The sequence below is a fragment of the Mirounga leonina genome, unplaced genomic scaffold (assembly GCF_011800145.1).
Source record: "Mirounga leonina isolate KUSES-001 unplaced genomic scaffold, KU_Mleo_1.0 Mir_173, whole genome shotgun sequence".
NCBI lineage: Eukaryota > Metazoa > Chordata > Mammalia > Carnivora > Phocidae > Mirounga > Mirounga leonina.
Genome location: NW_023270447.1, coordinates 48928725 through 48949727, shown reverse-complemented (window position 1 = coordinate 48949727; position 21003 = coordinate 48928725). Strand labels below are relative to the sequence as shown.

Sequence of the window (21003 nt, the reverse complement as noted above, 5' to 3'; positions counted from 1 at the left end):
GGAGGCCTCATCAGGGCCATAGCAGCTGGCCCAGAGGAGAGGGGGTGGACAGCAGAGACCTAGACGCAGACAGAGCGCTGCTGGTCTCCCGTGGGCAGGGCGTGTTTTCACAAGAGGAAGCCACAGACGAGTGTGGTGGTGCTGACAGGCTAGGAAAAGTCTGAGGTAAAGTGCAAAGAAGTAGTTAAAAATGTTCAGAGCCTCTTGGCCCTAGTTTCAGCTCCAGGGCCAGGTTCCTCTCCAGGTTTTGTCTGTGATCCTGCCCTAATCCAGTGCTGGACAGTTTAGGGTCTAAATGCAGGCAATCATGCCTAATAGAAGCCTCCAGTGGGAAGAAAATTGCTTCCATTTCTTAATGCATCTGCTGCTGACCTTCACTCCAGTGGGCAAAGCAAGGCCCCTTGGTGGCCCCATTGTCTCACCGTTTTGCGGTCAATGAATTGATCCAGAGGCGGTTTACGGAACGGTCCAGCCTGCTGGCCACACGTGGGGGAGGAATGGGAGGGAAGTGGGGGGGGGGGGTTGCTGTTCACGAGTATGAGCTTCTCAGACAATCTGCATTCCCTGCTGGAGCACCTTGAAAGGCTGCCTTTAACCCCCCAGGCATTCTCCTACCAGCACTGAGATTGGCTCCAGGAGAGAGAGCAAGTCAGTGGCAGATCTGGAATAAATGTCGGAGACGTGTATTGTGCGCCAGAAGCTGGGGCTGGTGGTTGACAAACGTGATTCCACTCCATCCTCACAAGGTAGCAACTGTTAGCCCTGCTTTCAGATGAGGTTAAGTGACTTGAACAACGTCAAAGAACTCGTTAACTAGTATTGCCAGGATTCTGACCCAAAGCTTTTGCTTTTCCAACTAGGTCATGATAATTATTGATAAAAATGGCTTGACTCTTCCCATTTCCAATTTCTGTGCCAGTGTTCTCCAAAGTTTGCAGACTGCGGTTTGCCTTGGGACCGAGCAGCAACTCCTAGACCCCACAGCTCCCTTTTAATTCTATGGTAGTAGGGCATCATTGTCCCTTCTTTCATTTGCTGCCCCCCATCTTTCTTTCTCTCTCTTTTCTCCTCTTCTTCCTCTCTCCCTCCCTCTTTCTTCCTTATTTCTCCCCCAAATACACAGTCTTACCTACTCATATTGACCACCGGGTCCTAAGCACACTTGCCCATGAGAAAATTTTATTTATCATTTTCGGCAAATGATAAATTTGCTGCATTTGCAGCTGATCAGTTGGTAAGCAGTGATAATCACACCTTTCTAATGGTGTGACCATCATACCTTTCTAAAGCAACATACTCAAAGATTCTGGAAAGGCAAATGACTCTGACCAAGAGAAGGTTTAAGATACAGAGGTTGTGGTAACATTACCTGGTAAGATAATGTCAGACTTGGGCTGTTGGACTCACTACTTATTAAAGTCCATGCAGTTCCCTGTAATGGACCCTGGTAATCACCATTCTTCTTCTTCTCCTTTATTTTATTTTATTTATTTATTCTTCTTCTTCTTTTTTTTTTTTAGAGAGAGAGAGAGCAGGGGGGCAAGTGGCAGAGGGAGAGGGAGAGAGTATTCTCAAGCAGATTCCACACCCAGCATGGAACTCGATGCAGGGCTCGACCTCACAGCTCTGAGATCATGACCTGAGCCAAAATCAAGAGTCGGACGCTGAACTGACGGAGCCACCCAGGCGCCCCAGGTGATCACCATTCTTTTTTTTTTTTTTTTGCGAGAGAGAGAATGAGAGACAGAAAGCATGAGAGGGAGGAGGGTCAGAGGGAGAAGCAGACTCCCTGCCGAGCAAGGAGCCCGATGCGGGACTCGATCCCGGGACTCCAGGATCATGACCTGAGCCGAAGGCAGTCGCCCAACCAACTGAGCCACCCAGGCGCCCGGTGATCACCATTCTTAATGATAACAAATAATTATTGCACTAGCAGCAGTGGTTAGGTGCCAAACTAAATACATACACGATCTAACTTAATCTATACAACAATCCTATGAGGCAGGTGGTCCTCTGTAGCCCCATTTTACAGATGAAAATGCTGAGGCACAGAAAATTTAAATGGAGAGACCAGAGTCACACAGTCAGTAAGTGGCAGAAAAGGATTTGAACTGTTAGCATTGTGGTTTGTGTCCTTTCAGTGTATGTTTTTGGATAGTTAAACGGGCAGATATTTATACCAAGTTGGTGGCATAAGAAAAGTGCAGTTGTGTTTTCCACTTAACCTCACTTAATATCCTATTATGAGTATTTTCCCATGCCGTTCAATATTCTCTAATAAAATGATATTTTAGGGCTGCATAGAACCCTGTTGTACGGATGAATGACAAGGTATTCACCTCTTCTCTTGTTATTATGTCTTTGTTTCCTTTTTTCTTTTCTTTTGCTATTACAAATAACGTGAAAGAAGGCATCGTTTTATGCATACATCCTTACCAACTTTTAAAATGATTCCTTTAGTTGATTATTGCGGCTGAAGTTCTTGGATCAAAAGCTACAAATGTTTCTAATGTTCTGGATATAGATGGTTACATTCTTTTCCTAAACTGTTGTATCAACTTCTCTTCTCATCTCATTTTATACAATGTCCATCTCATCTCTCTCACTGACATTGAGCATTACAGATTTTTAAACATTGTCAATTTGATGTTGTTACTTTGATTTTCATTTTTTATTCCTAGAAAAGTGCAACATTTTGCATATATATTCACCATCATAGTTCTGTAAGTTGTCTCTTTCCTTTGAGATGTGCCTTTCTTACAAATTCTATCATTCCTTGTACATTAAGGATTTCATCTGTGGCAAAATTATTTTGTTGGTGTGTTATCTGTCATTTAATTATATTCATGGTTTCCTTATTTGAAATTCAGAATTTATTTTGGTGGGTGAGATCCAACAGCCCAAGTCTGACATTATCTTACCAGGTAATGTTACCACAACCTCTGTATCTTAAACCTTCTCTTGGTCAGAGTCATTTGCCTTTCCAGAATCTTTGAGTATGTTGCTTTAGAAAGGTATGATGGCCACACCATTAGAAAGGTGTGATTATCACTGCTTACCAACTGATCAGCTGCTTTTCTTTCTGGGTACATAGCAGGGCTGCAGTCCCCTGACATCCTTAAGGGTAGGTTTGCAGTGTGACCTGTTTTGAGCAGTGAGCAGAGGGAGAGTCCTTTCCGGGGTGAAGCTTTCAGGACAGAGTGAGGTCACATTTCCCCTTCCCTTACCACTGCTGTGGTGATCTTGGGAGCACATTACCACATAAAGCCTCCATCACCTGGGTCCCTGAAGAGCACCACCAATAGTCCCCTCCTTAATATGCTTTGGACATGTTGTGTGATTGAGAAATAAACTTTTGGTGTACTAAGCCACTAAGATTTGGGACTTTTTTTTTTTTTTTAACTGAAGCATAACCAAGTCCTTCCTGACCTCTACGTGAGCACCATTCACAACTATATCTTTTCCTTCTACCCTGGGCAATGCCTAAGCTCTGTATAATAGCATCTCCATCAGCCTGGACGTCAGACCACAACCCAGCCACCCTGACTACTGATAGAAATGTATGTGGATGGTAGAGGAAGTGACTAGGATTGCCAGTCAAATACAGAATGCCCAGCTAAAGTTGAATTTTAGATAAACAACAAATAATTGTGTAGTATGAGGATGTCCCATGAAATATTTGGGGGATGCTCATACTAAAAAGTTATCCATTATTTGTCTGAAATTCAAATTTAACTGGACATCCTGCATCTTCACTTGCCAAACCTAGCAAACTCTTTTTGTGATTCCTTTAACCATTCAGAATGTCTTTGGGATTTTTCCTCTATCAGTGACCTTTTCATTGGTCCCTGAGCTTTGCCTTCATGACATCATGGTTGTCATTCCACTGTCTTTAAGTCATTTAGTGTTGCAAAGAATTCTAAGACCAGGACAACTTTTATTTTTGTAAGATATGTTTGTTTCTAAAAGTAAAAAAAAAAAATTACTAGGATGTGTTTCAGTATTGTTTTGTTTTCAGTACTTTTGCTTACTTTTCAATGAGTTCTCCATTTTGCGTTATCAGCTCAGGGAAGTATCTCTTATTATGTCCACGATTAATGCATCTTCAAATTTAATCTTGTCTCTTTCTCAGGAAGAAGTCTTTGAATTTTCGATTTCTCCTCTACTCTATTTCCATCATATTTCTTTTATGTCATTGTTTTAATCTCTTGGTCTTTTGCTTCTACATGGTAAGAACATTTTTATGGCACCTTCCATATCACTGACTCAATTTTCTGCAGTGTCAATTCTGTTCTTTACTGTTTCCAATGTAGGCTTTCATCTCCTAGAGTCAGCTACTTCCTTTCTCATGTGATGAGTTCTCAATAGCTCAGCCCCTGTTTTTGACTTCCTAAATTCTTCATTTTCTTAAATCTTCTTATAATCACAAAGCAAACACATTCTAAAATTTACTTCTATTTTTCTACTTTTTGATGGAGGCTTGTCTTCTGCATCTTGAATGTAATTTCATCCTTTTGTCTTTGGGACTCTCTTTACATGTCACTGCTATTTCTTAGCTCTTTGAGCAAAGAGCCATTTCTCTGAGTCTGGATTTTACCAGTAAAGAGTGGGAGTGGGCTCTTCAGTGTTCTTCTTCCCTGCACACCTGGCTCCTATAGGAATCATGTTTCAGGTCTCGATCTTCAAGAGTGGTTTATGGGTGTAACCCCCAGCCAACACTCTGTGTCTAGGAATTGCTGATCCAGTGGCCTCTGCTGTCCTGGAAGGTAATCATTGCTCCAACTACCTGGTGAGCTGGCTCTGCAGAGAATTATGGTGAGCTAATGTGAAGCTGTCTGCAGTTTTCTCTTGCCAGAAAGAGTGCGTGCAAGAGCGGGATGCCCAGAATGTATGTTTCCAACTCAGGTCCAGGACTTACAGAGGAACAGCTATGGACTCTGAGAAACAAACTGAGGGTTTTATAGGGGAGGGTGCTGGGGGGATGGGTTAGCCCGGTGATGGGTACTAAGGAGGGCATGTACTGCGTGGAGCACTGGGTGTTGTATGAAATCAACGAATCGTGGATCACTGCATCGAAAACTTGTGATGTATTGTATGGTGACTAACATAACATAAAAAAAAAAAAGAAAAAAAGAGCCTTCAGTAATCTCCCCTCCTCAGCTCCTGAACACATCTCTGACTCTTTCATCTTTTCCCCCTGTCAGCCCACACAGCCCTTCACAGAACTACACTTAAAGTGGATACTTTCCACTGTATCACACACAGGCTGGGAAGCCACTAGCCTTTGGTAGAGCACTACACCTCTGAGGTTATTTGCAGGCCTGACTGAGATGTTTAACATGCTAACGTGCCCTACCTCTCTTCTTCCCTCCCTCTCTCTCTCTCTCTTTCACGCACACACAAACTCCCCCCCCCCCCCATATCACATCACATGCTTGGCACCTGACATTCCCAATGCCCAGTCTGGCACATCCAACCGCTTCAGGTGGGTAACCAAAGAAAACTCCACTAATTCTCAGTTTTAGAAACAAAGATGCAGGCACAAATATAAGTGACAAGTAAAGGCCGGGGATCTATTTTTCCCTTGAGCTCTGTTTACTCCCATGCCCATCTGTGATACCAAGCAACGTCACCACACCATCAGCCAATCCCAGATTTCTCTGGAGCTGCCTACAACCTATGGCTGACTTTATCCTCCTCGGCCTGTCAACGGCTGTACCCTAAATGTCACTACTGAACACACAGCAGAGGAGAGGATCTGAATGGCAGCCTTCTTGTTCTGCAGAAACTATGCATTTGACATACAAGTAGAGACACTGTGGGAGGCTGCCAGGGTTGGGAACTGTAGAGCCTCCCATCAAGAGCTCCAGTCTCTCATTGCCCCTCCTGGGCAGCAAGACTAAATCTCTGGGGGCAGCGGGGTGGGGGGTGGATGCCGGACAACCAATGGCTATACAGACAATGGCGAGAAGAGGATGGCTGAGGATGGAACGTGGACACCGTGCAGAAGTCCCCACAGACAAGGACCCACTACTGCTGATGTGTATGACAGTCCTGTTCGAGCAAACGTCTTCTTAGTTTAAGGTTGCAAAACTGCTCTTGTGTGGGTGACAGATGGTTGGGATCATCAGTTGTTATTCACTAAACCCACAGGAATATCTAGAGGGGAGGGAAGAGGTCAAACTCCCGGGTCCAGACCTCATGGAGACTCTTGAGCAGCCACAGAAGGATGCAACCTCTGTGACCTTGATTTTCATCAGCCACATAATGGAGATCAGCATATGCGATCTGCAGACTCGTGAGGATTAGATGAAATAACGCTCCTAAAGCCCTGGGCAGAGTGTCATGAATATAATAGGTGCTCATAACGTCAGTGATCATTGTGAGGTTACCACCCTGTCCTGTAGATGGTCGTGCCTGGATGTGTCTTACCGCTCGGCACACACCATATGCTTCATCCTTACCACCTCCTGTGTTTTCCTCCAGTGTCTTAATTCCTGTCACATCGCAGGAACTTAATAACTATTTGTTGGTTGAATGAATGAAAACTAAAATAAAGAAATGATGGAAAGAGCGATTCTCTGATGAAATGGAAACCGTACCAATTTAAGAAGGCTGGAATTAGAAGCTGATGGTGAATTTCCTTTAGCAACTTGGGGGGCCTGAATGGGAGGGACACAAGGGTCTCTAGCTGGTGCTGAACAGTATATTGTAATCAGTCCATTCCAGATAGATTATCCACTATAATGTGTGTGCCTCAAGATTGAGGCGTGGGTCTTAATGAGCTCTGTTTCCCACACCCCGGCTCCCAGTGGCCCCTCATAAGCTGTTTTCTGAAGAGAGGAAAGGGTGGGTGGAGCAGCTGCCTAGCTGTACCTTAGTATTTTTTAAAGATTTTATTTATTTGTCACAGAGGGGAGGGAGAGAGAGAGATAGGGCACAAGCAGGGGGAGTGGCAGAGAGAGAAGGAGAAGCAGTCTCCCTGTGGGGCAGGGAGCCCAATGTGGGGCTCGATCCCAGGACCCTGAGATCATGACCTGAGCTGAAGGCAGACGCTTAACCGACTGAGCACCCCCAGGCGCCCCCCAGCTGTACCTTAATTTTGATGATGTCTGGGTTGTACTGCACCGCATCTCCCCACTCCTGCATCAGGTCTGCCGTCGGCAGCTCCTTATAGGCCAGGGTGGTGATGTGCTCACTGGCTCCTCCTCGCACAAGGACCACCAAGTCATCCACCATGGTGTTTCTCTTGTTTCTGTCTGGAATGGACCCAGAGACCTGGCATGTCAAGGGATCCACTTCCACACCTTGGAATTTACTGCCACCCAACCAACAACCTAATTACCACAATATTTATTAAACTCATCCTGGAGGTGCCGGTGGACGGGATGGTTTCCCGCCAGCGAGGAAGTCATGGCGCAAGGGGCGGAATGCAGCTCTCAGTCATATGGGACCCAAGTCGGGGGCAGGACAAGGAAGGGACATCTATAGATGCCAGTCACTGAGTCTATGGAAGACAGAGAGCTGATGGACAGATATAGATAGATAGATGATAGACAGATAGATGATAGATAGATAGATAGATAGATAGATAGATCATAGATAGGGTAAGTAGGTTGATAGGGAGATGAGTTATTGATCATTAATGTGCCAGCCAGTAATCTAATTGTCATACATGTAGTAACTCACTTTTTGCAGATAAGAAATCTTAGGCATTAGGGGTGAAAAGGTTTATCCAGGTAGTGCTGTGAAGCTCTAAGCTATGGTGCTTCTTTGTATAGGGTAACAGAGGCGGGAATATTTGTAAAGTCTGGGCTTCACATGTGATAGATACCCATTAAAGAGTGTCTACTAGGAAATGATTATTATTTTGACTTCTCGTGGAGTTTCTGGGAAAGCCCTCAATCATATCCTTGAGTCCTTCCCATTCTAATCTGTCCACGTACCCAATGCCAAACGAGGTGGTGTCGGGTGACCATTCAGCCCTGAGCCTGCAACACCTGAGGACCATGGAGAGGGAGATTGTACGCTGCTGGTAGGGGTGAACAGTGAGTGGTACAAGCGTCTCAGAAAAACAGCTTTGCAGGAACTAGTCCAGAAAAAACACAGAGTCTACAACCCAACAGTCCCACTCTTGGTGCATCCCCTGAGAAACCCTTGCACGTGGGTACCAGATGGCTTCATAAGAATGGTCACAGCCCCAGTGATTGTACTTGCTCGCAACAGGAAGTGACCCAAATTCAACAGCGGCATGGACAAAGACACAATATTATATTCATACAATAAAATACTATGCAGCAATGGAAACTAACTATAGTTATACACAAAAACATGATGTTGGATGGAAAAAAAAAACAACCAATACCCAGAACCAAAAAGATTACATTCTATCCATATAAAGTTCAAAAACAAGCAACAGGGGCACCTGGGTGGCTCAGTCAGTTAAGCATCTGCCTTCCGCTCAGGTCATGATCCCGGGGTCCTGGGATCGAACCCCACATCGGGCTCCCTGCTCAGCAGGGAACCTCTTTCTCCCTCTGCCTCTGCTGCTCCCTCTGCTGCTCCCCCTGCTTGTGCTCTCTCTCTCTCTCTCTGTCAAATAAATAAATAAAATCTTTAAAACAAAACAAAACAAAACCAAAAACAAGCAACACCAAGCTGTATTGGTTAATGATATATACGGTGGTAAAACTATTAAGAAAGGAAGGATGTGTTTAACACAGAAGTAAGGATGGTGTTTTCTCCAAAAGGGAGGGAGGAGTTGTAGTTAGCAAGGGTTCCGGCGTCCTGGGCAATGTTCCATCTAGTGACCTGCACGGGGTGGGGGGGAGGTACTTTACAAGTCTTCTTAATTTAAAAAAATTTTTTTAAAGATTTTATTTTTAAGTCATCTCTCCATCCAATGTGGGGCTCGAACTTACAACCCCAAGAATAAGAGTCTCATGCTCCTCTCACTGACTGAGCCAGCCAGGTGCCCCTACGAGTCTTCTTTCAAGAGCACCTATGTTCTATGCATGCCTCTCTTGTAGGACGTATCTTCTAACCCAGCCCCACCAGAATGAACAAATAAACAATATCAACCACACATCAGTCACAAGGGCAAGAGATTTTTCTAGACCAGCAGTTACATTTTTGTTGTTTTATTTTGTTTTGTTTCAGCTGGGGAACTCTTTCTCCACATACCATCCCAGATGCAAGCTCAGTAAGTGGAGCAGGTAGAGGCTTGCTGTTCGGGCTGCCGCAGAGGTCAGGGACTGGGTCCCTGCTGATTGGCCTCTCTTTCCTACTCCACCTGCTGCATTGATTCCAGTTCCCTTGAATGACCTCCAGGTTTCCTGCTCCCAGACACTTGGTGCTACATCCTGGCTTCGATACCCACCTCCGATCTGGTCTCCCCTGCCATGTGGGCTCTGCTGCATGACTTACGGCTTTGACTGCTCTTCTAATATCTGTCCCACCCATTATCTCAGGTAAGGACTAGTCTCCTCACCTGCCTCCCCCACTTCCTCCACCTGTGCCCGACCCCTGCCTCCTACCTCCAGCCAGGCCAACTCTCAGCCCCCAGAGTCAATTTCCATTGTCATTTTCCTCCTGCCTTAAAAACAACCTTGCTGCTTTACTCCTCGAGCAGCAATCCCAATGCTCCCTCCCTTAGGAAGCCTGTCCTGATGCTCCAGACCTGGTTTTGTGCTTACTGCCGCCTTGTCATTGCTTCTTTAATTGTTTGCCTGCTTTGTGTGAGCACCATGAGGATAGGAATACAATTTTATTCACTTTCGTATGTCCAGCATATCGTAGGAGCTAAATAAGTGTTTATTGAATGAATTATTATTTTAATTGAAATACCTTAGAATATCCGGTCTTTGGCTTGAAGAGAGACTCAGTTTTGGGGATCCTAGGGAGGGAAAGATGATGAGCACAGAAGTCACATGCTCCCGCCACTCACCTCCTATTTCATTCAGAATACCCCGGCATATGTCCGCCGACACACCCAGCTTGATGTAGACCACCTCAATGCCGATGCCGATTCTAAAACCATTCTGGGCACAGGCTCGGACATCCTTAAGGGAGTAATCTGAAGGAAGCAAGAAAGAGGCCCATGACCTAGAGGTAATTCACCCTGTCCCTTTTCTGGTTGTTGATTCCAAAGGCCTTGCCCTTTCTGGATGTCATGGGGGCCCCAGGGACTCAGGATCAGATAAAAGGGTGGCCAGCCTGGTGACCACAATGTGGGCAGCCACTGACATCAGTGTGGAGACCTCATGAGAGACTGACAGCAACTTCCCTTCAGGGTCCTCAGAGGCTCTGAGGCTCTTTGCTACCTCCCAAAGAGCAGAAGTGCTCAGGGTCGCTTTTAAAAATGTGGCTCCTTATCAAACATCTAGGGATTGATCCCGTGAGTCAAGGTTGCTGATATGTGTCCCCCTTCCCCTGACCCACTCTTCTTTAATCTTGGCTATAGAAGAGATAGCTTGCTCATTAATTAATTAAGGTGATGCATTTAAAGTGTCAGCCTAGGACCTGGCAAAGAGAAGGGGCCAATTCCTCTTATTTCTTCATTTTTTTTTTGACTCATTTCCCACCTGTTCCTCCCTAATTCTCTGCAAGGCACCCTCCCACCCTGGGCTTGCTGAAAACTCGAGTGTGACTTGTTGGCACTTTGAGGCCAGGCAAGGAGAGGAGAGCAGTTCTGCCTCCTGGGCTGTCCCAGTGGTGTTAGTGTACGTCAGTATTCCCCCAAACATGTACCTTGAAATACAAATCTCATGATAATATCCCTCATAATTTTTGTACTAGTAAGTATTACAAGAGAAAGTGCTTCTGTGGTCAAGCAAGTGTGACCAATGTTGTATCAGAGGAGGTGGAGAGGTCATTTTATGGCAGCAGGCTCGTGGCTAGGCTAAAAGTGGGATCCGTTAATGTTTCCCCAATTTATTTGACAGTAGAGTCCCTCTGCAGGAAACAGCTTGAGGAAATATGAAAAGTGCGTTTGAAGCCAGTGGGATGGAGGAAGCTCTCCTCGACCTTCGTGAGACTGAGGCTACGCTGGCTTAAATTTACGTACATCACATACCACGTGTCCTCTTGCAAGTACAACAGACTTATAATGAAACCCTGGTTCTGCCCCTGTGAACTGTGGGACCCAGGGCAGGTCAGCTGGGAGGTGGCATGTTGGAGGAAAGAACACAAGATTGGGAAGCAGGAGCCGTGCCTTAGGCCTGGCCAAAAGTCCTGTAATTATATGTGTAAGGAGAAGAGACTGTGGAGGGGCAATGGGAGGTGAATGTTAGTTTGGAGGCTAGTGTAATAATCTGTGACCTTGCTACTTAAAATGTGGTTTATGGATCCGCAACACTGACATCACGTCAAAGCTTGCTCAGAAGGCAGAATCCTGGGTTTCACCTCAAACTTACTGCTGAGACTTGCTAATCGACTAGAAGGAAAGAAATACAGTCAAGGCTGACTCCTAGGTTTTAGGCTTGAGCCACTGGTTGGAGGGTGAAACCATTCTGAGATGTGGGTGGCTATGGAAGACACATTTGGGAAAGAAAAGCGAAAGTTGACTTTCAGGGCATGCTAAGGTGGGGCTGGATGTTGGACACCCCAGTGATGATGTCAAGGAACCATATGGACATAAGCTCTGGGGTGCAGGGAAGAGAGCCAGGGTGGAAATAGACATGGAGAGTTCTCCACACATTGGAGGCATTTAAAGCCACGAGCTTGGGGGCTGTTGTCTAGAGATAGTAGTTGTAGAAAAGAGGACCACCCAGACAGAGGGTTGAGTGGAGGAGGACCCACAGGAACAGGTTATGAAAAAGTAAGATGTGCAAGTAAATCTATAGCCAGGGAAGGTGAAGAGAACTAGGAGCCGAGCTTATAACTCTTCTCCCACCAACTAAGAGAAGCCTCTCTCCACTACCTCACAGAGCTCACGTGGGCCCTGGCAGGAAAGCCACAGTCCCCTGGGCCGTGTACCTGCTCTCTCCATGGCCTCTTTGTTCATGATGAGCGTGTATTCGTAAACACCCCCCAGCACAGCCTCTGTGATGTAGTGGGTCCCGAAATCACGGAAGAGATCTCTGTACTCCCCATAACTATACTCCAGGGGCAGCAGCTTGACTCTCTGAAGGAGCTCGTAATGGAGCATAAGGCTTCTGGGTTTCAGCTTGTAACGTGCTACTTCAAGGTCAGAGCGCGCGTGCAGAAATGTGCTTTTCTAAATGAAATACCGACATGGGAAAACCAGACCTTTAAAGTTAGGAATCTAGAACGAAAAGATGAACTTTACAAATACCATCCGACGTTCTTGGCCTGGGGTCATCATTCTTATGATTCCTTGAGGATACTGGAGGGAAGACGGGCCTCTTTGACAAGCTTTCATTTCTCATAAATATTCCGGTGTCCTTTCAGCTTGGGAGAGCTTCTTAACTTAGCTCCTCAGGGCGGCAAAGTGGGAATGAGAAGGGTAGGTGGCCAGAGGCAGAGGCAGACGTGGAGGGGAGCAGCAGGTAGGTGCACCACGGGGCCACGCTGGTGGGATACCTGCCAAGGCAGCCTCTTTGTTTGTGCTTTTCAAATTCTGAAGAAAGGCCACCCAAGAAAGAGTCAAAGTGGTGCTTTAGGAAGGCAAGACACTGTAGCGTATGACAAGTCAACAAACTACAGCCTGCACCCTGGATCAGGTGCCTGGTGTTACAGATGGAGTCCTACTGGCATGCAGCCATGCCCTTTCTCGTTCATGCACTCCCCATAGCTGCCATCACCCTACAGTGGCAGAGCGGAGTCGTTGTGACAGACCCTAGGGTCCTACAAAGCCTAAAATATTTACCAGCTGGCCCTTTACAGGAAATGTTGGGTGACCCCTGGTGTGGGGGCCAGACTGCAAGAGGGTGATGTTAGGTGAAGTGCAAGCATCCAGGCGATATTAGTATAATCTGAGGTGAGAGGCTCCTATGCTGGCGTGTAGGTAGAGGAAAAGGTAAGAGGGTGGGTAATGTTCACAAGGCACCCTCTGCCCCAAGCTTAAGACTTACAGCCAGTTTGACCTATCAGTTTTAGAAGACCATGCCAGGCCCATGGTGCCAACCGCTCGGGCCCCTCATTGCTCCCTGACTTATGCTCACCTCACTCTAGTCCTGTCCCAGAGACTCACAACTCTCCCTTCTTCCTTACCCTTCCAAGCGGAGCAGTGCTCTGTTTGTGATTTTTCTAAATACTGTAGGTTTCCTCTCTTGCTTGGATGTTGATAAAAGCCTTCCCACTGATCCTCCTTCTTTCTCTAGCCTGCCTTCACTGCTCCAATCAGAGTTGACCTCTGAAAATGCTGAGAGTACTACACGCATGCCTTGTCTCATTGTGCTTCATAGATACTGGGTTTTTTTATAAGTTGAAGGTTTGTGACAACCTGCGTCAAGCAAGGCTTTGGGCACCATTTCCCAGTGGCATTAGCTCACTCCGTGTCTCTGTGTCCCATGTTGGTAATTCTTGCAATACTTCAACATTTTCTTAATTATTATTTTTGTTATGGTCATCAGTGACGATGACTTGCTGAAAGGTCAGATGATGGTTAGCATTTTTAGTATTTTTCATTGAGGTATGTGCATTGTTATTTTAGACATAATGCTTTTGCTCATTTAAGAGACTTCAGTGTAGTGTAAACATAACTTGTGTGTGCACTGGGAAACCAAAAAATTCCCTTAACTCACTTTATTGTGACATTTACTTCATTGCAGTGGTTTGGAACCAAGCCGGCAATATCTCCGAGGCATACCTGTGTTATAATATGCCCCATCTGGGCTTAAAACAAAACCCTGCATTGACTCTCTGTTGCCTCCAGAATAAAATCCATTCTCTTACTGTGAACGTTAAGAACTCACACTCTGTCCCCTGGTAGTGAAGTGTTCCTCCCCATACCTTCCTATTTCCTACCACCCACACCAGATATCAGCATCAGTCCAACTTCTCACTGTTCCCCAAATTGGCCATTCTCTTCATAACGCAATTTTGCACATGCTCTTCCTTCTGCCTTAAATGCTCTTCCCTCCCTTTTCTGCCAGATGCACATCTACTTATATTTTTAATCACCTGCTTAGCTGCTTTTGCCTATGTGACACCAACCCTGAATTTCCCAGACACACACTCCACTCTCCAGGACGGCTCTGCACTTTGCTTATATTTCCTTTAGAGCACATACCATGCTGTATTACAACTGATTTAAAAAATTAAGCATTAGTTACCTGCATACACATTTGCCTCTCCTCCTAGACTGTGAGCTTGAAGGCAAGAATCAGGATGTATTTATCTCTAGACCCCAAGTCTACTATAGTGCCCAGAACACCATAAGCATGCTATCACTGGCTATTTGGTGGGGGTGGGATGGGGGGTGGGGAGCAGGAGAAAGGGAAGGAGTAAATAGATGGCACCCTTCGTTTGCTCCCCAACAAAGTATATTCCTTCTTATCAGTCCCACCCTTCATCACTATATTTCAGTCTTAAGCACCTACTAAGTGCCATCCTAAGTCTAAAGATGAAAGGAACAGCCTCTGCCCTCAAGTGGCTCAGAGCCTAGAAGATAAGGAAAAACACGCAAAGACCATAACAATCTTGTTAACATTTACTACTCATTTTCTGCCGGTCGGCATTTCAGCAGCAGAGACCTTTCTGAGTCCCCCTCACCACTTTTTCCTCATACGAATCATTATAGGTGACTTGATCTCCTCCATGTTCCACTCAGATCCATTTTCTAACATATCACACTCCTGTTGAAAATGCTCAGGGACTAGAGAATAAAATGCGCCTTCCTTGCTCAGGAATTTGAGGTTCCTCAAGGCTGCCTGTCACCTGCTTCTCCAACATCATATCCCATTACTTCCCGGTCCAATTACTCCTCTTCCACCAACTCATGGGTTGTGACCTTCATCTTACACGGCAAGGGGGGCAGGTGACGTGACTGGTATCGTAGAAACGTCTTTCTGGCAGCACATAAATCTGAAGGGGCAAGTCGGGAGACAGGAGACCCCTCAGGGGGGCCAAGCAAGAGGTGCAAGGGTCTGGGCTAGTTAAGGTATAATCAGAGTTAGATTAAGAAATACTGGAGAGGGCGCCTGGGTGGCTCAGTTGGTTAAGTGACTGCCTTCGGCTCAGGTCATGATCCTGGAGTCCCGGGATCGAGTCCCGCATCGGGCTCCCTGCTCGGCAGGGAGTCTGCTTCTCCCTCTCCCACTCCCCGTTTGTGTTCCCTCTCTCGCTGTGTCTTTCTCTGTCAAATAAATAAATAAAATCTTTCAAAAAAAAAAAAAGAAATACTGGAGAGTGACACTAAAGGATTTGTGGCCAAATAATGTGGAAATGAAGAGAAGAGAGAGAGCAAAATAGGCTTCTGAAATGCTTCGCCTGGAAAAGTAGAAGGAAACAAATGCTATTTAACACAGAAAACTGGGGAGGAAGAGCTTGCTTTGGAGTGTCGGCGAGACATTGAGGTAACGATGCCCATAAGACTGTGCGGTGCAGGTCAGAGCGTAACAGGAAAGTCAGGAGCAGTGATGAAGGGGCACGGCTTGCCCCGGTGGTGGGGTGGGGTGGGGGGGTGAACAGAAGAGGTCATCCTGAGTGGCTGAGGGATAAGAACAGAAGATGGCCACGAATTAAATAAAGAGCAGGTGGGGAGATTAGAACCCAGAAGGGGAAATGATGAGGAGCAGTGACGGTGTGGTCGACTCCACCAGAGGCCCCAAGAAGTCGGAGAAGAAGAGGTCTTGGGTGACATTCTGGAGGAGAACTTCAGCTGAATGTTTAGGACAGGAAGTTAAATGGCTGAGGACTGAAATGCCCCTGGAGTTGATTTGGTCTGGAAAAGCTATTTTTCATTCAAGCTCAATGAAAACCAGGGGAGGCATGCCTGGGTGGCTCAGTCAATTGGGCTCAGGTCATGATCTCTGGGGTCGTGGGATTGAGCCCCGTGTTGGGCTCCGCGCTCAGTGAGGAGTCTGCTTATCCCTCTCCCTCTGCCCCTCTGTGTGCTCTCTCTCTTTTAAATAAATAAATCTTTAAAAAAATCTTTAAAAAAAGAAAACCATGGGATAAAGCTCATTAGAAAGTGAGAGAACATAAATATAGAAGAAGAAAATAATTATATACCACTGCCTGGCCTTTCTAAAAAGTAAGTTCACCTAAGACCATGCTGCTTTTTTGTAAGAAGATTTTCAAGACAACAGAAATATAACTGGTTGCTAGGCCTGGTAGTAATGGGGAATATAGACATATCTGGACATGAAAATTCAAATGGATACACAGAAATTGTACTTACAGTGTGAGAGAATCGTTTGGTTCTGCTAATAAAATGTTTGCTATTACCACTTGCCGTATTGAAACCAAGTTCAACAATTCCAGGTATTTTAAAACCAAAGCTGAAACTAGACAGGCTTGTCCTTGTCTCTGTGATGTTATGTTCGAAATCCGAGTACGATTCATATTCTGTCAGCGCAAATTCGTATTTGCCTTGGGTCTAAAGGAGGAAAAAAAAAATGTTTCTTACTCTATTTGAGTCACATCAGTTCTATACAAGTCAACAGATAGCCATTGTATTCTTATGGTGTGTGAGGCTCCCGACTAGAGGCTCTGGATGCAGAAACCAGAGGGCCGACTGTGTTCCCCAGCCCCACAGCTCCCAATCCAGGAGGACAGACAGACATGGGTGAAACTCAGTGGTGGGGGCTTGACTTGGGTTCACCTGGGGACTCGGGGACTCGGCTTAGGCAAAGGCACATAGGTGGAAAAGAACAGGAATTATTCTACAAAGTGTGGGGATTCTAGTGTGGTTGACCCAGAAGATGTCACAGTGAGGGGAAGGGACAGGCGTTGTGAGGGAGTGTGCGGGCCTCACAATGTTGAGGTGTCTGCATTACTTGCCCTGAAGTTTGGACTTAATCCAAAGATGAGCCTCTAGAAGATCACTTTGGGCATAGCACAGGGGTTGGCCTGGAAGGGATGAATCTGGGGTCAGAGAGACAGGCCAGTGAGGAGGCTATAAGGGGAGAGCAGCTGACAGCTGACGAGGTCTGGTCAAAGGTGGTGCAGTGGGGATGAAGTGATGTGGAGGGCAAGTGCCTTCCAGAGAAATTAGAAGAGCCGTTTGCTCAAAACTCAGTGCTCATTGTTCTGTGCATAGGGGGGCTGCCAAAGATACTGCCCTGATGGCCTTGGAGGGACCCGTCCCCCAGGGTCCCCACTCCCACATTTCGGCTTCTGGTCGCCTATAGGTCCCATAACGCTCAACTGCTGAGGAAGGGAGCAGAGTCACTCTGGACGCCAAATCCACAGCCCTATTTCGGTCTTCCATGCCAGCTTTGATGCTGTTGCTCACCTAATTCTGCTCCTACGACTCTTGCTGTGATTGCACGGGGCATGCCAGCCTCGCTGCTCTGTCCTGAGGAAGGGACAGTCCAGGGGCTTCCTGGCTCTCACATACCTGTGGGGTGTAGCTGTCCACATTGTAGGGCTTCCTAAATCTCGTGTTCAGTATGTAATGGGGGGAGCATCCCCCGGCGTAATACCTGTGATCGAGCACCGGGCCCTCAAAACTGTTGGTGAACAGATTTATCCTGCACGGAAGGCATGGAAAGGGGGGAGAGGTTAGGGTCATCAGTCTGTGTCATCTTCCCTGGCAGACCCTAATGAAGGAAACCCAAACTCCCGGGTACAGCATTCAAGGTCCTCGGTATGTGGTCCAAACCAGCTTTCCGGCTCCATCTGTGGCCCTTCCAGACCCTAGTCCCAGCCATTGGGAGACGCTTTACTTCCTCCAATCTGCTCTGCTCCTTCTCTGTTGCCAAGGTGCTGTTCCCTGTGCCCAGAATGCCCTTCCAGCTGCTCACTGTTTAATCTCTTACTTGTCTTTTAAGATTGAGCTCTGTTGTTGCCTCAAGGGAAGCCTCGACCAACACTTGCTGTGCTAAGCTAGAGACCTTCCTAAGACCCCATGCCTGCCCCCCAAGCAGTTACCACTCTGTACTTGTAGTTACCTTACGAGAATGGTTTAGCAAAATAGGTAGGAACAGGGACTCTGGGGCCAGATGCCTGGTTCAAATCCCTGTTCTATCATTTCCTAGTAATGTGACCTCAGGCAAACCAGCTACCCTCTCTGTGCCTTGGTCTCCTCCTCTGTAAAATGAGCACAAGTTGTTGTGAGGATTATATATGCCCATGTTTATTAAGTGTTCAAACATGGCTCGGTCTGTGACAAATGTTTGATATTATTAGTGTGTCTGTTGTCGCACTAGACTGAGTGCCCTTGAGGCTGGTGGTTTCCTTCTTAAATTCTGTAGGATCTCCATCACAAGATACTGAACAGTTATCATTTATTGAGGGGCTAACTAGAAACAGACACAGCAGTGGGTGATGCTATGTATGGATCACCTTATAAAGTGTCCTGCCAAACCTGGGGCAGCAGATGTCATTGTGTTTAGTTAGAAGGGATGAAAATCCAGTCTGTAGCCTTATTTCTCACTGCCTCCTAAGGCAGGCCTCCATTCCTGACCAGCTCTGTCTTCTCTCAGCCTCTGTGCTCGGGCCTCGGTTCTGGTCCTAACAGAATTGTCTTAGGCTCTCTTTCCTGTGACAGAGTTTCATGTATCGTAATAATGTCTATACATTTATTTTATTTAACCAGCACAATGTGGTGCTTACTTCATGGAGGCAGCAGTTGTAATCAACTTACACATCTTGGCTCCTTATAAGGATTAATCCTTAAGAGATAGGGATGATGATGATGATGATGCCCATTTTACAGAGGAGGAAAGTAAGGCACAGAGGGTAAGTGACCTGCCCAAGGTCTCACTGCCAGCCCGCAGCCTTCCCCTCACACAAGCGGCCTCGCATTTCTCTGCTACAATCACATTAGCTTATTTGATCCTCACAGAACTTGAGAGAAGGGTATTATTGATTTCCATCTACAGATGACAAAACCGAAGCCCCACATAGATGTATGTGCCTCACCCAAGGTCCCACGGCCAGTGAGCTGTCACTACGTCCCCTCCTACATGGTCCGGTCTGGCTCTACTGCTGGCTTGGAATGTCACTCCATCACCGTCTCAGTCATGTGACCCCTAGGAACTCTCTTAACTTTTCCAGGCCTCAGTTTCCTTATTGAAGAGGTGGGGATTCTAATAACTAGGTTATAAGGTGGTCCTGAGAGCAGGTCTTCCGCGTATGAGGAGTCTCTCTCTCTCTCTCTCTCTCTCCAGTGACAACCTTTAAGCAGTGAGATTTGATTTTTGTTTAGGAAGAAAATGAATTCCACTCAGGGTTACTGTTTTCCCCATACTGCATCATATACAATGATTTCTAGTGCATGTGAGGGAAGGCTCTCACCCTTCCTCCTGGAGGCTAAGAAGCTACACAATGTGGCAGGAAGGCAGGGCAAACACCAGGCTAGTTTGGTCCCTTCTGACCTTGCTCCTCTGATCTCTCCAGAGCACTGATCAACTCAGAGGTCCCCAGAAGCTTGAAATGCAAACTGACTGCAGACCCATCTCGGGAATCCATTTCTAACTACGTAGGAGCCTAAGCTCTGGACCAGACCCTATGCTGGGCCTAGAGATATAGAAAGAGATAAAACCTCCCCTGCAAGTTGTCAGGGCCCCTGGGTGGCGCAGTCAGTTGAATGTCTGACTCTTAGTTTTAGCTCAGGTCATGATCTCAGGGTCGTGAGATCGAGCCCTACATCGGTCTCCAAGTGGTGTCTGCTTAAGATTCTCTCTCTCCCTCTCTCTCTCCCCCTCTTCCCCACATGTACTCTCTCTCTTTAAAATAAATAAATAATTCTTAGGGAAAAAACCCACACAAAACACCTCCCCTGCAAGTTGTCAGTAGGATTCAGAGGTAATGCTTAGAAAGCAGCTAATAGTCACATAGCAGGTGTTAAACGTTCACCCCCAGCCCTGGCGTGAAGCCAGTATGGTCTCCATGCACAGCTCTGTCCCTAGTGTTCCTAACCCGGCCCTCCGTGTGGCCTCTATCTGTCCCCAGGACGTGCTCCTGGAGCTCCCTGGAGCCTTCTTCAGAGGGCAGCTACGAGAATCCACTTCCACTACAATTTCTGTTCAGAAAGGAAGAAAGGAGCAGCAACTCTGTTAATATCCTCCGCCCCCTTCCTCTCCTCCAGACTTAACATTCAATTCTGTGCCTTCTCACCTACACAACGGGAGGACGGTAACTTACCCACTGGCCAGACGGCCAATTGCCCAGTATTGGTCCATTTCATGCTGACATTTTTTATAAATCCTCCTACAGTTCGCTTCGTCGGACTGGTCTCCACAGTCATTGTCCCCGTTGCAGAGAAGTCTGCGGTTTACACACCTCCCTGGAGGGAGAAAGGGGGTTACCTATAGTCACGTGGCTGCCAAGAGGGGAATGAACATGGTGTGAGCGCATCGTAGGTGCTCACAGGAGGGAAGTTTAGACTTCTTTCCCTGAGGCTGCAAGGGGAGGTGGGTTTGGTGGGTCCTGCTAGCTGTGTGACCTTCCACAGGTTACCTGACCTCCTTGCCTCAATTTGCTCATCTGTAAAGTGGGGAGGTCATCATACCTACCCTCCGGGGATCGTTGGGGGTTTAAATGAATAAATGGAACAGTAGTGGCTCATGGTAAGTGCTAGATAAATGTTATTACTCTTATAAGTGTTTCGGTGGGCCAGATGCACATGGCTGGTAAATATTTGCAGCAGGACTGGAAACTGTAACTTTCTAATCACAAATTCTTCCCACTAAACAGCACTGCCTTCAACACCATAGCCATTTAGATTATTTTTAAACTCTAAAAATATTTGGGCTCTATGTTCAAGGTCTGCAGAACTTTTGCTTCCTTTAAATGCTTCCCACCCCCCACCCCCCCAACTTGACTCCCTCTCCTATTTGTATATTTTTGGGAGATAAAGCCTGTAAGACAGGTGACCCTTTTTCCTTAGATGTGTCTGATCATTTTTAACCAATATTAAAAGCAGAAGAA

General features: G+C 46.5%; 1 protein-coding gene across 1 annotated transcript in view; it reads right to left on the bottom strand.

The window, feature by feature from the left end:
- C8B (complement C8 beta chain) overlaps nt 1-21003 on the bottom strand; it is a 38068-nt gene that overhangs the window by 5890 nt on the left and 11175 nt on the right. Inside the window, exons 5-10 of the mRNA XM_035018461.1 lie at nt 20218-20359; nt 17468-17600; nt 16307-16504; nt 11977-12217; nt 9947-10075; nt 7096-7259 (exon numbers count right to left, since the gene is read on the bottom strand). Coding sequence (XP_034874352.1) covers nt 7096-7259; nt 9947-10075; nt 11977-12217; nt 16307-16504; nt 17468-17600; nt 20218-20359 — 1007 coding nt within the window. The remainder of the gene's footprint in view (nt 1-7095; nt 7260-9946; nt 10076-11976; nt 12218-16306; nt 16505-17467; nt 17601-20217; nt 20360-21003) is intronic.